Source organism: Lytechinus variegatus, chromosome 3 (assembly GCF_018143015.1).
Source record: "Lytechinus variegatus isolate NC3 chromosome 3, Lvar_3.0, whole genome shotgun sequence".
In the NCBI taxonomy this organism is placed as follows: domain Eukaryota; kingdom Metazoa; phylum Echinodermata; class Echinoidea; order Temnopleuroida; family Toxopneustidae; genus Lytechinus; species Lytechinus variegatus.
The window spans coordinates 56408622-56425502 of NC_054742.1; the positions used below are offsets into that span (position 1 = coordinate 56408622).

The 16881-nt window shown below is 38.1% G+C and overlaps 1 protein-coding gene and 1 long non-coding RNA gene across 3 annotated transcripts in view; one reads left to right on the forward strand and one right to left on the reverse strand.

Annotated features, from left to right (window-relative positions):
• Nucleotides 1-7724, reverse strand: part of LOC121411442 — a 33859-nt gene extending 26135 nt beyond the window's left edge. For both annotated transcript variants that reach the window (XM_041604180.1, XM_041604179.1), the window contains exon 1: nucleotides 7647-7724. In XM_041604180.1, the coding sequence (XP_041460114.1) occupies nucleotides 7647-7667 (21 nt within the window). In that variant the 5' untranslated portion in view covers nucleotides 7668-7724. The remainder of the gene's footprint in view (nucleotides 1-7646) is intronic.
• LOC121411444 lies at nucleotides 758-7506 on the forward strand. The gene is made up of 2 exons (XR_005969467.1): nucleotides 758-1999; nucleotides 7210-7506. It is a non-coding gene; the product is annotated as an uncharacterized LOC121411444 (long non-coding RNA).
• Nucleotides 7725-16881: the final 9157 nt, after the last annotated feature.

Below are 16881 nucleotides of genomic sequence, written 5' to 3' on the forward strand. Positions count from 1 at the left end.
TATATGTTCCGCACATGTAACTAACAAAGCCCACAAGTGTTTTCACCTTGTTGTAGTTGTTGTTTAAACAAAAAAAGAAACAAATTATTTTAATGTTTAACCCATCTGTAAGCACAGGTACACTAGCGCCCCCTCGTCTATGCATGGGTGACCTAGGCATTTATGTCCGATAAATCGGCACAATGTACCGTGCTGACCGGTATGATTGCATCTTTGAAAGGGCAGGGCAAGCGCAACTAGTTGGAACTGAGCTGAAGATAGCAGTTTCTTTTTGGTGAAGATTTGTTTATATGCCATTTTGACAAGAGTTACAACAAACTTTTGTACATACTGTAATTATCTTTTTCATATTGGTAATAATATAATTAAGTGAGAAGTGAGATTTTTATAGATAGAGTCAATGTGACAATAGTCAAATATGACTAATCGCCATTCAAACCAACATGAGAAGAAGAAGGGAGCACAAAAAAACGGAAGGAAAATAAGTGAGTTTTATCCCCGATTTCTCAGCTTCAATTTTACTTAGAAATCCATGAAGTTTGGAATTTAGACCTTGAATAATGAAAATGTCATCGTTGGGGGAAGAGGTTATATTAATAATCTTGACTGAAGGATGAATGATATAGTGACTTGTAATTACAATTCAGATTTTTTAAAGAGGCTGCAATAAATAAAAAATAAAAATACAGAGAAAACCTTCAACTGTTTCCAGTTTTGGAGTTATATTCAGGTTAATTTCTTAAGAGACTTAATCTCCTACAACAATATGAACATATTTTGAGGCACAGGAAATACAATTTCTTTTGGAAGAAAAAATGAGTGAGTAGCTTAAAGTTTAGGATCCATTCAAAAAGCAGAGGTGAAACAAAGAGGTGCATGGAAAACTGGATCACACCAGTATTTTCAATTTAGAGAGTTTTGTTTTATTTTCTTCTTGGGTAATGTTGATCTTTTAATTTTTACCAGAAATTACAGTAGGCCTAACAAGTATCATTAAGTTCAATAGATCTAAGACAATCTCTGATTTTACTAGATTTAACTTTAGATCTGATCTACAGTGATTAATAATCATTTTGTTATGAAATTATACCAAGGTGGTGCACAATGTTGATAACTAAACTGGATCCAAAAGAAACTGATCAAACTTTCCAAGGACCCTGTACAAATTCCACTCAGTCAAAATAAACAATATATTTACATACATGTAGGCTAGCTTCAATAATTTTTACTAAGCACATGTCAATAAATGAGATTGATTCAAACACAGAGAGGCTATTGCCCCTCACATCAATTAGTGGTTTCAAATCTAAAGTCACAAATGGCAAAAGAAAGACCAATGAAAATAGAGATGGGATTAAACAATATTCAAAGTTTATTACACATGTCTTTCATGGGCATGTTTTAGCAATTATCTCAATCACAAAGAGGCAAAAAGAAATCAACATCAAACTTTCAAAATGACTGGAACAATCGCACAGCCACACAAAAATCCCACGGGAATCTGAACACACTGTTAATGACACATGTATGCTTAGTAGAGATTGAGGTAGGATTAAGGTACGATAATATGCCAGTGGCAGATTGTACCAGACTGGAAGAAGCTAGCCCGTGTAAAATATTGTTCATTTTGATCGAGTGGAATTTGAGCGGTAATGCAGATTCGCCCTGGCTGACTTGGAGCAAATTTCCCCACCAGAATTATTTCGCAAATGTAATAGCAAGTCTCTCAGTCAATAATCAATATGCCAACCACTTTTCCGAATATCGCAATTGGAAACGGCTTTATTTGGCTCCGATCTCGATGTCATCGTTCAAATTCTCAGTCAGCCATCGCTTTGCTTTGCCATAATTTGGATATTGATTAAAGTTAGCTACCAAAACATCTGCTTGCAGCAGCTCACCCATCTGTTCACTGCATGTTTGCATGATTTTGGTCACTTTAATCCATATAAGAGTTATAAATCAAAATCATATATTAAACTTAAGACCCAAAGCCAAGGTAGGCAGGACAACAAGAATTTCAAAATGTGTTTGTTGTCCCCAAGAATGATATCAAAAAATTTCTTAATATCTAATTTGTCATGTGAAACCACTTAAAACTTACGTAAAATTCATTTAAACTGCAAAAAAGAGCAATTTCATAGCACCAACATGGGTCGAAAAAGTCATAGACATCGCGGGTCCCTGTTAATGCACTGTCCTTACTATCGATAGTTTAAACGATCACGATGTGCTCGCTAAATGCGCGCGCCCGTCGGCGTCTGCTAGCCGTCCTCTGCTGTGACTCTCAAATAGCCCCGCATGTGCGATTTTTAGTCAGATCGTCCCATATGCTGTTTTTCATGTTAGTACATAGATGCGTGCGCGTTTTTTGCGGACGCAGATCATGTACCCATCTCCGTCGTCTGCTACGGCTCTCTATATCAGTCCCAACTTGTGAAATGTGTTTCTGGTGTATTTTCATTTGGTCTACATGCAGTTTGCCCACTTGTTATTTGGTCTAATGCCAAATGGGCTAAACCCATTTGGTCAACTAAATTGCCATTTGGTCTACACTTGGTCTAATTCTCATTTAGTGAAATGTCCAGTTGGTCTAATTTCAGCATAACCTACATAATTATATATTTTTTACTTTGTCAAATACTGGTACATAAAATTGGCTTTATATCATGCAGTTCCACATTGTAAATATGTATATTCATTTGGTTCACATGCAATTTGCCCACTTCTCATTTAGTCTAATGCCGAATGGGCTAAACCCATTTGGTCTACACTTGGTCTAATTCTCATTTTGTGAAATGTCCAGTTGGTCTAATTTCAGCACAACCTAGGCTACTTAATTATATTTTTTAACTTATATACATATATTTTAGTCTTTATACATATACCAAATGGGCTTGACCCATTTGGTTAAAAAAAATTCTAATTGCCATTTGGTCTACACTTTGTCTAATTTACATTTGGTCTACACTACACTTGATCTAATTTTGAGTCCAGTCCAGGGTCTAATTTCAACATGACCTACATCATTATGATTTTATACTTTGTGAAATATATATTTTTTTCTTTATATAATTTCATTTCACCTTATAGTTTTAGCATTGGTTTCCAAATAAATAATACTTGAACAGTGGCATAATCATGATAATGGAGCCAAAAGTTTTGAAAGGTGTATCGGGTAAATTTATAAAGTTGCAAGCAGAAGCAAACAACAAAAAAATGTTGAAGCGGGGGGGGGGCGGTGTTAATTAATTTCCTTTTATTTTCCAATGCCAGATCAATCTTTGTTTTTGCTTGCTAAATTTTTAAAAAATTATATGTTCTGTTGACTTCTATCTACAATTTTTACTAATGATCCTTTTTTTACTTATTTTTTTCAGACACATTCGCACCCGAACCGACTCTACAAGGGAAGAGAAGGAATTATTGAACCCCTTGAGAATATACAGGTCAAGGGCTGTAATAGTATACAGGGGCACTTCCTGGGAGTTTAATTTCATTTTAATTATGTGTTTTCAGGATTTTTTTTAAGGATATCTAACATTGCAGTGAAAATTATTGCCCCTGCTGATAGTTTTTCAGCTGTGCATGCCCCTCCTTAATTTCAGTGAATAAGGTGTGGCACTGCCCTCTATGATTCATTTTGAATATTAATGGGCTCCAAAATGCAGTAATTTATAAATGATAGCATAATCTTATTTTGATAAAGCATTTTACTTAACGGGGGAGGGGTGAATTTGACTACTAAACCAGCCCCCCCCCCATGTCAAGGATTAAATTTTTGGAAAAAAAAGCATATATAAAATAGATATAGTTATTGCATATCAGAATATTATTTTTTCCTGATGTTTTCTCAATAACTCTAAGCTGTTATTGATGAATTCTTTCTTGAAACAAAAATAAGCAATTTATCCAAACATGTCAGTTTCATTTTGTAGACATATGCATTGAATTTACCAATTCAGAATATAAGGTATGCAATCTTTCATAAATGTTGATTTTTATCACTGGTGGATCTGGGGGAGGGCACATCTAGCTCAACCCCCCCCCCCCTTTGAGAGCTACAGTCAAGATGTAATGAAAATACGCAATTTTCATCAAAGAATGCCCCCCCCCCCCCCCCCCCTAAGGCCCTTTTTTGCTTGACAAATTTTCATCCTGAAAATTGCCCCCCCCCCCCCCCCATAAATCCTGGATCCACCACCCCTGGTTTTGATTAAGTTTACATGTATTTTCATTTTGAAAAAAAGAAAATTCCTAGAGATTTATAAACAGCATGATTTACACTGAGCATTTCATACACTTTGTGCAGAAGAAATATTATCTTGAGAAATTTGGTTATTAAATTATGGAAGATATCTTTTGGAAATGAAATTACTTTATTGCAGTTATGTCTTACATTGTATTGTCATTTTACTTGATAGAAATTCATTATTTTTTATAACCATGACAGTGTTATAAATTCATATTTGCTAAATTGTAATAATCATTTTGATGTTCCTTCATCTTCATGAAAGTATGAATTCTAGTCATCTGCTTCAGTCTGCCCAATGAAATGGTTACAAAGGGCCTAAGCATCCCTTGTCATTTTTCAATAATTAGTTAAGTCAGTAGTCAAGTAAGGGGTCAGACAGTTTGGCTGTATTATATTTGTTTAATTGTCTTACTAGTGTCAATTTACTAAACTTTTTCTGCTTGTGATTGAACCACCAAATTGCCAGATAGTACCATTTTGTTGGGCAGACATTAATATTGACTAGAGGACTTACTTTCCAAACCAACCTAAAGATAATATGATACTTCATGTATTACAGGGGTATATTGCCTCCATTCCATTGTTGGGATGTATGCTATGGGCTGGGTAATATCATCTAACTTGTCCTGGAATAATCATTCTCTATAACAAGTTCACAGACAAACGGAGATTCCACTTCAGCAACTCTCAGTTGAACATCAACATTCCTGGCATTGGTGGGGGAAGCCAAAAATTTTAGGGGGGAACCGCCAAAATCTTTTGACCCCCCCCCCCGAAAAAAAAAAGATAGTGACCAAATAATATCTTGGGGGGGACACAGGAAACAAAATTGAAAATTGACAAGCCAAAAAAAATTAAAAAATAAGGTTATCAACAAAAAATTGAGGGGGATGGAATCGTCCCCTCCCCACCTCAAATTTAGGGGGATACTCCCCCCCCACTTCCGCCGCCTATGATTCCTGGTGCTTGGAGATCTGCGAAAGGCATGCTATAACATCCACTTAAGTTCCATTTCCTTTCATGTTTTTTCCTCTTCTTAGTGAGCATCTCCAAGTGTTCATATTTTTTTCAGTGTCCTTTTTTAGATTTATCAAACTCAGTTTTATTACCTGATAAAATTCTATCCCAAGAATTGAACACTTTGATCAAATTTGGAAGTTCAACTTAATGTAACTGACAATATATAACTGAAAATAGAAAATAAAAGGCAAAATAATAATTATGAGAAAAATAATAAAGAAAAACAGTTACTCAAATCAAATTCACTCAAAACCATACACTAATGTACTCTCCTCAAAAATCAGTTCTCACTTTTAGGTATTGATCATTCATTCAGTCAATAAAATAATAAAAACAGAGACAGGAGGTCCTCCTCAAAATAAACACAGTCTCACATACACACTACACATTAAGAGTAAAATCAGTTTGTATCTTTCGTGGAATTTGTTTTTATGTAAATCTGGATTCTTCTTGTTAGTAGGGCCTTAGGTCACTCTGACTTGAACTTAAAACTTCCAATCTCAAGAAGGCAAGATATCTCAGTAGATAGTCCTCCTCAAAATAAACACAGTCTCACATACACACTACACATTAAGAGTAAAATCAGTTTGTATCTTTCGTGGAATTTGTTTTTATGTAAATCTGGATTCTTCTTGTTAGTAGGGCCTTAGGTCACTCTGACTTGAACTTAAGACTTCCAATCTCAAGAAGGCAAGATATCTCAGTAGATAGTCATTGTCAAGATGTTTAGGAGTTCAATCTGGAGGTGAGGTTATTCATGATGGCATCTGATATTCTGGCAGAAAGAATGAGAAATAAAAAAGTGCATAAATACAATTATTTATTTTTTCAATGCAAATTAAATAAACGAGTCATTCAAGATAGTGTTTATTTTTTAGAGGGGGGGGGGGTGATGGCATATTTTAGTCCAAATTATTTTTATCTTCATTTTTTCCACTTTGTATTACCATTTATTCAAAAATTGCAATAAACATATTAATATATGAGTTTTAATCTAGTTGGCAAAAGAAAAACCAGTGGCGGCGGCAGTGCAAAGAAAATGCCAGTAAAAGGCAGTAAAGCACTGTGTCTGAGTGACTGACACCACGGCACTGACAGTGAGGTGAATGTTCATTTTCCAGTGCATGCACATTATTGCCCCATCATATTCACTCGTTTTCAGAAAATATTTAGTTATTCCTCATATGACCATGATTATCTCCTTCATGTCATTACTCTGGTGTTTATTCATGATTTTAAATTCAGGAAATCATTTAGCAAACAAAGAAAACAAAGCATTTCTTGACTGTGATTCCATGTGATTCAAGTTCTATTCATTTCTGTGTATCACACGTACGCACGTACGTGACGTAATCTTGATCTCTAATCTGCTAATTGTTATGTTAATTAATCATCCCGTGCGCGCGATTAAAATGGCTCGAAATTCGACCAAATTCAAGGGCAGCTCAGCTTGTAAACCTCACTGAGAAGGGCTTCCACAGCCCTTGCGATTCCCCGCGCTGCAATTTAACTGCAAGACACAGAAAGGAAATCAATTCAAGTTTCACAATCAACGGAAAATCCAGAACACTTCGAGACCCATTTTGCAAGAAATACAACTAAATAAGGTAAGAATTGAGAGCAACTCACGACACTTTTGACTTACCGACACTTTCATGGTTATTTTTGGAAGATTTCATGGAATTTGGGGCACGAAAATGACTTCGGTAGCTCGCGAAAGTCCTATGCATTACGATGACATATTTTTCATCGCACGGGAGGACAATCACAAAGAGAAAATATCATATTCATCCGCGCTGACAGACAGGGGCTTAATTTTGACGATATCGCATCGCTATGCGATTTCACTCATTGACAAGCGACGAAACTTACGTACAAATTTTGAGCACTTCCGCGACAGCGCCATCTAGTGACTACGGCCATGCCTAGCCAAGGCCCAAGCAAAGCGATTTCTGAGAATTTGAATGTCGAAATCGAAGCAAAAATACAGCCGTTTCCGATCAAGCTTCGGAAAAGCAGTGGGCATATTGACCTTGAAATGTAACTGAGAGATTTGCTATGACATTCACAAACAATTACTGTAGTGGCCTAGTGGTGGGGAAATTTGCATAACTTTTGCAGTGAGCAAGTGTATCCAGGTGACTTGCAAAAGCATGTCGTCTTGTCAAGCGTTAATAAGACACAGCACAAAAATGAATACATGGGACATACACACAGATCTCAATTCAGATCCGACTTGTCAAAAACTCCTTCTAGATCTACATCTTCCTTCTCAAATTGGACATTTTTTACTGCTTCAAATTCATTCAGTCATTATTCTTGTACCACACTCGTCACAAAAATTATAATACTCTTATGAAATTTCACTTACTGAATCATTTGGTGTACTCATTTTCGCACTTTAGACTGTCACTCGAACTGACTGTGTACGGTACGGTAGCTAGCGCTAGCTGGGGGCGCCGCGCCGGGGTATTTTGTATACCGGTACTTGCTCTTTGCAGATTCTTGGCACATACAGGGCCTTGGAGGGGGGGGGGGCTGGATGCTTCGGCTCTCCACTTCTCTCCAAAACCGTGTACAAAAAACAAAAAAATTACCATATGATTGTGATTTTTTGCATGGTTAGCCCCCCCCCCCCACACTTAGAAAGCTGTTATACGTCTTTTCTTTATTTGTTTTTTTTTTTTTTCTGCGTATCCTTCCCTTTTCCCCCTGTGGCTTCCATGATTTGTTTCTTTAGCTCATCGAAACTTCCTAGCTTTGTTTTATTCCTTTCTTTCTTTCTTTCTTTCTGTGTAATCTTACCCGAGTTAGGTTAAATATGGGTTGCGTAAAGAGTTTTCTTCAATAAGAGGTTACGATTTCACGTCGATTCCCGCCAAGCACCGAACTCCCCGGATCTTCTTGATTCTCGCTATAATAATCGGTTAGGATGCTAAAACAACCCAGGGAGCGAAGACGGCTGCTCTGGGGGGGTTTCGGGGGCAATTCTGGAAAAAAATTATTTTGCCCTATTTTGGCCAATTTTCCATGTCGCGGGTGGGGCGAGAGGGTCGAAAATTCAAACTCCCCGGATCTTCTTGATTCTCGCTATAATAATCGGTTAGGATGCTAAAACAACCCAGGGAGCGAAGACGGCTGCTCTGGGGGGGTTTTGGGGGCAATTCTGGAAAAAAATTATTTTGCCCTATTTTGGCCAATTTTCCATGTCGCGGATGGGGCGAGAGGGTCGAAAATTCAAACTCCCCGGATCTTCTTGATACTCGCTAAAATAATCGGTTAGGATGCTAAAACATCCCAGGGAGCTAAGACGGCTGCTCTGTGGGGGTTTCGGGGGCAATTCTGGAAAAAAATTATTTTGCCCTATTTTGGCCAATTTTCCATGTCGCGGGTGGGGCGAGAGGGTCGAAAATTCAAACTCCCCGGATCTTCTTGATTCTCGCTATAATAATCGGTTAGGATGCTAAAACAACCCAGGGAGCGAAGACGGCTGCTCTGGGGGGGTTTCGGGGGCAATTCTGGAAAAAATTATTTTGCCCTATTTTGGCCAATTTTCCATGTCGCGGGTGGGGCGAGAGGGTCGAAAATTCAAACTCCCTGGATCTTCTTGATTCTCGCTATAATAATCGGTTAGGATGCTAAAACATCCCAGGGAGCAAAGACGGCTGCTCTGGGGGGGTTTTGGGGGCAATTCTGGAAAAAAATTATTTTGCCCTATTTTGGCCAATTTTCCATGTCGCGGGTGGGGCGAGAGGGTCAAAAATTCAACTCCCCCGATCTTCTTGATTCTCGCTATAATAATCGGTTAGGATGCTAAAACATCCCAGGGAGCGAAGACGGCTGCTCTGGGGGGGTTTCGGGGGCAATTCTGGAAAAAAATTACTTTGCCCTATTTTGGCCAATTTTCCATGTCGCGGGTGGGGCGAGAGGGTCGAAAATTCAAACTCCCCGGATCTTCTTGATTCTTGCTATAATAATCGGTTAGGATGCTAAAACATCCCAGGGAGCTAAGACGGCTGCTCTGTGGGGGTTTTGGGGGCAATTCTGGAAAAAATTATTTTGCCCTATTTTGGCCAATTTTCCATGTCGCGGGTGGGGCGAGAGGGTCGAAAATTCAAACTCCCCGGATCTTCTTGATTCTCGCTATAATAATCGGGTAGGATGCCAAAACATCCCAGGGAGCGAAGACGGCTGCTCTGGGGGGTTTCGGGGGCAATTCTGGAAAAAAATTATTTTGCCCAATTTTGGCCAATTTTCCATGTCGCGGGTGGGGCGAGAGGGTCGAAAATTCAAACTCCCCGGATCTTCTTGATTCTCGCTATAATAATCAGGTAGGATGCTAAAACATCCCAGGGAGCGAAGATGGCTGCCCGGGGGGGGGGGCGTTTCGGGGGCAATTCTGGAAAAAATTATTTTGCCCTATTTTGGCCAATTTTCCATGTCGCGGGTGGGGCGAGAGGGTCGAAAATTCAAACTCCCCGGATCTTCCTGATTCTCGCTATAATAATCGGGTAGGATGCCAAAACATCCCAGGGAGCGAAGACGGCTGCTCTGGGGGGGTTTCGGGGGCAATTCTGGAAAAAAATTATTTTGCCCAATTTTGGCCAATTTTCCATGTCGCGGGTGGGGCGAGAGGGTCGAAAATTCAAACTCCCCGGATCTTCTTGATTCTCGCTATAATAATTGGGTAGGATGCTAAAACATCCCAGGGAGCGAAGATGGCTGCTCGGGGGGGGGGCGTTTTGGGGGCAATTCTGGAAAAAATTACTTTGCCCTATTTTGGCCAATTTTCCATGTCGCGGGTGGGGCGAGAGGGTCGAAAATTCAAACTCCTCGGATCTTCTTGATTCTCGCTATAATAATCGGTTAGGATGCTAAAACATCCCAGGGAGCGAAGATGGCTGCTCTGGGGGGGGGGGGCGTTTCGGGGGCAATTCTGGAAAAAATTACTTTGCCCTATTTTGGCCAATTTTCCATGTCGCGGGTGGGGCGAGAGGGTCGAAAATTCAAACTCCTCGGATCTTCTTGATTCTCGCTATAATAATCGGTTAGGATGCTAAAACATCCCAGGGAGCAAAGACGGCTGCTCTGTTGGGGTTTCGGGGGCAATTCTGGAAAAAAATTATTTTGCCCTATTTTGGCCAATTTTCCATGTCGCGGGTGGGGCGAGAGGGTCGAAAATTCAAACTCCCCGGATCTTCTTGATTCTCGCTATAATAATCGGTTAGGATGCTAAAACATCCCAGGGAGCGAAGACGGCTGCTCTGGGGGGGTTTCGGGGGCAATTCTGGAAAAAAATTATTTTGCCCTATTTTGGCCAATTTTCCATGTCGCGGGTGTTTTTTTTTTTACCCCAGACGCGGGTGTTTTTTTTTTTTTACCCCAGACGCTGTTATTAAAAAAAATAGGAGATCTTCAATTTGACAAACCCACCGTCTCATCTCTGTGGGAAAAATGGATATAGAGTGTAGTCTTTACTCCAAACCTGGTGATTAATAAAACTTAAATACTAAGACCCCATCATCTTCCAAACTAACAGTCTACAACAAAGCACGGGTACCTATAGCATAGCCTTTACTCCATACCCATTTATTAAAAAAATCACACTGTACACTGTACTCCCACTGTATAATCATGGAGCTTTTAGGGTCTTAGTATTGAAGATGACGGGATTGAAGTTTCGAAGATTCTTGATTTTTATTATTCAAATGACAGGGTCTGGAGAAAATAATAACTCTATATCAATATGCTTGATTACATGGCAATGGTTTAGAAGATGGTGAGGTCTAAGTTTTAAAGTTTATTTCTCTTTTTAACCACCGGGTTTTGAGTAAAGACTACGCTTAGCTAGTCCACGTCCAGGTTTGGCGCAAATATTCACTACTGAATGACACGCGCCGTATAAGCTAAAACAACAACAACAACAACGTACAGCGTTAATCCTGTTGTTTGGAAGAATATATGGCCAAGACTGAGTATTAAAAAGTAGACTAATAACCTTCATCTTGTAGGGTAAGGTCGCATTGGGTCTGGAAAAGGAGACTACCAGCATGGGTCGGCAGAGCAAAATTGATAGGGGGAGGGGAGGGCACAGCGAAAAAGGGCACTTCCTCTTTTGATAAGGGCACTTGAAACAAAAAACTTTTTTAAAAACAATTTAGTATATGTACCCTAGTAGGGAAATGAGCAAATTGACTGAGGGTGGCAAACATGGCGTATGGGGCAAAATTTCTTTAAAGCTGCGAGCGAGCAAAATTTTGAAAATTTTAATGAAAAAAAACATTTGTGATAGATTTTGACATAGAGAACACTATCATGTTTCACTACTTTTCTTTCCTTTATCTTCTTTTCTTTTTCTTGGTCTTGAAAACTTTTGGGGTCCATGGAACGAGGTCAAATTTCTTAAGGGGGCAAGTGCCCCCCTCCCTCGGCTCAGATGCCCCTGCATAAAAGAAAGGACGCTACTTGCAAATACATATACCTTATATTAGCAAATGGACATTTGAACAAACCAGAAGAGAAGGGGCATTTATCAGAATATTCATATGGGGCACTTGATCAAAGGTGAAAATGTACACACTCCAGAAGAAGAATTTCATTCTGAAAAGGGGCAACTTAACCCTATCTAGGCCAGGGTATTTTTGGAGTTCATATGTCCGGGGGGGGGGGCTCCAAGGCCCCCTTGAGATCTCGGCTGTCGATCGCGCGATCGCACCGAAAATTGGCACGCATGTTGTCTGGGATATAACCTACAAAATTGTATAGTAATTTATTTCATGCAAATCGTTATTACGTAATTATGCTAAATTAGTATGCGAAATCATACTTTCTCCTCTAATTCCATAAATAAAGCTCCAAATGTTCTAATTTTTGGCCTAGAAACCTTTTGTGATGTACTTAGCAAGTGTACATGAAAAAAAATGTGATATCAAATCAATTTCTTATGTATTATTTTTTTTGCAATTTCTTGTGTATTTCTTTGTCTTTTGGATCTTTTGTTTTTTATTGTTTTTTAAAGGAAAATCGTTGGGGACTCTTCTTAGATCATAAACAGCCAGGGTGACCAGATTTCACAAAATGAAATACGGGACAATTGACAAACGAAGATCAACAAAGAAGGCTACACAGTGTTATACTTGTGAAAAAAATATAAAGAATTGGAAGGGAAGGTGAACGAAAGAATGAAGGAGAGAAAGAAAAGAGAAGATTGAGAAGGAAAGAAAAATAAAGGAAAACAGAAAAAATAACAGAAAGTTAGAATAAAAGAAGGATGAAAGAAATAATAAAAATAATAAAAAAAAGGTTTCCGCCACTCTTTGAAATGAATATAGAAAGAAAGAAAGAAAGGAAGGGAAGATGAATAAATGTCTGAAAGACAAAATAAAGGAGAAAATTAAAGGGGAGATCGAAAAGGTAAGAACAAGAAAACTGGAAGGAAGGGAAAGAAAGAAACAAAAGAAAGAATAAGGGAAAAGAATAAGAAGGGAAAAAATAAAGAAAGGAAGAAACAGTGGAAGGGAAGAATGAAGGGAGGAGAGAACGAAAAAAAGGAGAAAATAATGGAAGGAGAGAAAGAACGAAAAGAAACAGGAGACGAAGAAAGAAGGAAGCCAAGGTAATTATAAGGAAAGGAAGAATGAAAGAAATGAAAAAGGATATTTGATAAAGAATAAAAGTAAGAGAAAGAAGGAAAGAAAGAAAAAAAAGAGAGAGAGAGAGGAAAAGAAATGTCTAGGAAAAAAGATAGGAAATAGATAGATAAATGGTTTATCAATAAAAATCAAGGCATCATCGCGGATAAGGCCGAAGTGCGATGTATTCACAAGGTAATAAAGACACATAAAATATTCAAACAATAACACAGATAACTACAAAAAAAATAATACGGATAAGTGGCGTACCGTGGGTCACGGCATGGGGCGGGCGGGGGCACCAGCAAAAAAATTTTAGTCACTTAGGGACCACGCGAAGCGCGCTCAGTTGTCAGGTATACTATCCTAACAGAGATAATGGACATGCAATTTTTGATATTCAGAGCTAAAAAGGGACATTATAAGCAATTTTGTTTCAATCACGATACGGAACTGTCTCGCTAAACAAACAGTGCGAGCGCGAAGCGCGAGCTAAAATATATATTTGTATATATATTGACCCTAAACAGGGAAATTTTAAGGACTATATTTCAGGATCCATTGGGAGTATAAATATCGCACCATAGTCATCTAATGCTAGTGCCATCCTTTGCTGATTTTGTTAGAATTACATCTAAATACATGAAGTACTTTTTGAAGTAATTGTAATCATGATTATCATACGCATCTCACTAATCAAATACTGCGAGCGCGAAGCCCGAGCTGAAAAATTATGTAGGAAATTCAGACCTGGAGAGGGGCATTCTAAGGCTTATTTTGTAGAAATTCACTAAGACCCTACGTATTTCACTAACCAAGTGATGCGAGAGCAAAGCGCGAGCTGAACATTTTTTAAATTCAGATCAGAAAAATTGACGTTTTAAGGACTGATTTAAGTTCGTGAAGAGCAGAAATCTCACCAATCTACTTATGCGAACGTTAGCACGGACAAGAAATGTTTTATATTAAGACCTTAAATTAGGGCAATGACATGAAGTCATTAAAAAGAAGAATATGTCACTACATAAAACAATAATAACTCGAATTACGAGGAAATGTATTTGTTGTATATTGGTTTGAAAACGGGATGTTTTAGTACAACAGGATTAATATATAGTTAAACAGTCTATGCGAGCACCAGGAACAACACGAACAATGAATACACAATGAAGCAAATAATGTTTTATAAAATTATGAAAAAATGCTTCCTATGTAACATAACATGTATAACATAACATAACATTATAATGAACAATAATTTCTTCTTTCCCCACTACGTTTCTTTTCCCTCTCTTTCTCCTTTTCCCCGTTTTTTGCCAGCCGATGGGGGGGGCAAGTGCCCCCCCCCGTAGTTACGCCACTGATACGGATAAAGTATGGTATTGGAAATAAAGATAGATGAAACAAAAAAGGGCAAGCAGAAAGGATATGGTATATATAAAAGAAAGAAAAAGGGAAAAGTTCAAACTTCAACTAAACAAAACAATCCAATCATCTAATCAAAATCATAATTTCATGTGGTGTTTTTTTAAATGTACTTTTAAAATCTAAAAAATAAAATGTTTTAGAAATGAATAAAATTTCAAAGTGAAATATATTGTCAAACTTAAAAATTAGATGAAACATCGCGGCATCGTGCACACCAAGACTCAAAACGAAAGCTGAAACAACTAGATCTATAAAAAGTCAATAACTTGTTCCTCCGATTACATCTCCAAATCATTAATCTGAGAATCCATAGTATAATCATAAGAATTTCCCGCCAATTTTGTGATTATTTTGGTGGAAAAACTGTTTATCATGTGAGATTGTTTTCACCATTGAGAATTTGCTTCGATCCTACATGCCTAGCTAGTAGCCTGCCACACACAGGCAGGAGGCCAGTTCGTTTGCAATGTATTGGGTTAGCCAGAAATCAGAACTTGCAAAGGTTTACAGTTATCGATTTAATTGTTGTCCCTGCTTCGTCAGCTGTTGGTTATTTAATGAAAATTCGTCACTTTTAAATGTATTAAGTTAACTACATTTTGTTCAATATTCTGAAATACGGGACAAATAGGCGTCCCGGGAAGGGTTTGTCGGGACGCCGGGACACAGGAGCAAAATACGGGACAATCCCGGAAATACGGGACGTCTGGTCACCCTGTAAACAGCATAAAATACAGGCATTTAGGCCAGTAAACTTAAAAATAATCATACATTTATGATTTTTGGTTGAAAACACAATTTACATTGACTTTGTACACGAAATCACGTTTTTTTTTAGCAATTTTTGGTCTGACATGCACTTACATAACATTGTGTAACTTCGGAACCGCGTAACCTGGGGAGCGTTTCATCAATATTTTCGTCCGACAAGTTGTCAGATCTGACATCTTTCCTTGATTCTGATTGGCTGAGAGGCACTGTTCCTATGGTAACTGTCGGATATAGTGGTACTTGTCGGATAAAACGTCCGACAAGTCCTTTCATGAAACGCTCCCCGGGTGACGCAAAATTGGTCTCAATAGTTGCGCAAAACTTGAAAGTAAAAAGTCAGCGAGCAGCGCGGTCAAAAAAATTTGCGCGACGAAAATATCGCGCGACTCGTTGAGGGGAAGGGGGGCCTCCGAGGGCATTTATAGGGTTAAAGGGGCGAGAGGAACATTTCAAAAGGATTTTTATTATTTAAATATGCACTTTTAGAAGGGATAAGAACGCGAAATAAGGAAAACTGGAAATGATAGGGCATGAAAAGAGCGGTTTTAAGGAATTAATTAAAACCGCTCTTTTCATGCCCTATCATTTCCTTATTTCGCGTTCTTAAAAAAACATTTGTTTATTATCAATGTTGTTGCGGTTATGATTTACATCAAATATTTCACTGTTTATGTTTATATATTATGCTTTTACTTTGTAAATCTTTCTCAATTCAGCCACTGGCTGCGATGAAATGATAATAAAACCTTCAATTCAATTCAATTCAATAAATCTCGTTAAACCAAAAATGCGAGCACCAGGAACAATGAAGACGTAGGCCCTGGGCAAATTATGTTTCATAAAGTATTATGATAAAAATGTTTCTTATGTAATGTAACATAACATAATTATAATATAAAATTATTTTCTTTTTCCCCACTACGTTTCTCTTCCTTTCTTACTCTTTTCTCCTTATCCCCGTTTTTTTTTGGTCAGCCGATGGGGGAGGGGGGCATGTGCCCCTATGCCCCCCGTAGATACGCCACTGTATGTCCGTATGGAAAATACCCCTCCAATATCTTTTTACCCATGATGGTTTAATAGTTTTATTAGAGATTACATTAAAAAAAATAACATTCCATCTTATTCCCTTCCCAAAGACCCCAACATTGATGAATTGGAAGAAACGGGGTTTCTCTTCAATGTTATAATAAGGACATAAGAAGGCTATTTCGTTTGGAAATGGTGAGACACACCTACTCGACTTTAAATCCTAGTATCCTAAAAAAAAATAAATAAAAAAGAAATAAAAAAAAGCATAGAAAAGAAAAAGAAAAAATAAAGGAAAAAGAAATATTTGAATTTTACTTTTTTCCATTTTAAGAAAACAAACGTTAATAATATGATATATACTATGGCGAAAATATTCAAATTGACTGGTTGCCAAATAAAAATAAGACCCCCCCCCCCGGTGAACTGGCTCTTTATTTGCATTTTGTGATTCAATAATATTGTTTTATTTGTTAAGCGGTGTAATTTCACCAATAAAATAATCTCTTGTGGTTTTTTCTTCATTTCTTTCGTAAAAAAGTGGGGGGTGTTTGTATAGGCCATCCCCCCTCCTCGAAAATTGTGGGGGATATATATCCCCCTATCTCCCCGGGATTTACGCCAGTGCTTGAAAGTACCTCGAAGAGCCACACTTCCATCTTCATGTTGATTAGTATGGCAGGTTTTTTTTGGAGGGGGGGTTGTAACCCGTTAATAACACAAGTGAGCGACTTGCTGGCCTCTTCT